This window comes from Plasmodium cynomolgi, chromosome 9, assembly GCF_000321355.1.
Source record: "Plasmodium cynomolgi strain B DNA, chromosome 9, whole genome shotgun sequence".
In the NCBI taxonomy this organism is placed as follows: Eukaryota; Apicomplexa; class Aconoidasida; order Haemosporida; family Plasmodiidae; genus Plasmodium; species Plasmodium cynomolgi.
Window position 1 is genome coordinate 1,103,383 of NC_020402.1, and position 507 is coordinate 1,103,889.

General features: G+C 48.5%; 1 protein-coding gene across 1 annotated transcript in view; it reads left to right on the plus strand.

The window, feature by feature from the left end:
- PCYB_093520 (spermidine synthase) overlaps positions 1 to 353 on the plus strand; it is a gene marked incomplete at both ends in the record, with an annotated part of 1,646 nt that extends 1,293 nt beyond the window's left edge. The window contains one exon of the mRNA XM_004222466.1: positions 196 to 353. Within this exon, the coding sequence (XP_004222514.1) occupies positions 196 to 353 (158 nt within the window). The remainder of the gene's footprint in view (positions 1 to 195) is intronic.
- Positions 354 to 507: the final 154 nt, after the last annotated feature.

The window sequence follows — 507 nt, forward strand, 5'->3', positions numbered from 1 at the left end:
CGTCCCCATTTTCGCCTCCCCATTTTTCCTCCCCATTTTTTCCTCCCCATTTTTTCCTCCCCATTTTTTCCTCCCCATTTTTTCCTCCCCATTTTTTCCTCCCCACTTTTGCCTCCCCACTTTTGCCTCCCCATTTTCGCCTCCCCATTTTCGCCTCCCCATTTTCGCTTCCCCACTTTTGCCTCCCCCCCACAGGCATCCTCTGCTGCTCCAAAAGCGACACCGGCATGTCCAAGCCGAGCAGACGTTTAGAGACGAAGGAGTTTATGGACCTCAAGTACTACAGTTACGAGAACCACTCGGCCGCTTTCAGGTTGCCCACTTTTGTTCTAAAGGAGATCGAATCTGTCTAAAACTGCACCGCCTTTGTTCTTTGGGGGAATCCCCTAACGCATAGGTCTATGTACGTGCCAAGGGACGCCCCCCCCTTCTTTCCTCCCTGTCGTCATTTTTAAAATATGTGCAAAATAGGACGGAACATTTTTTTGGAAAAAAAAAAAAAATTAA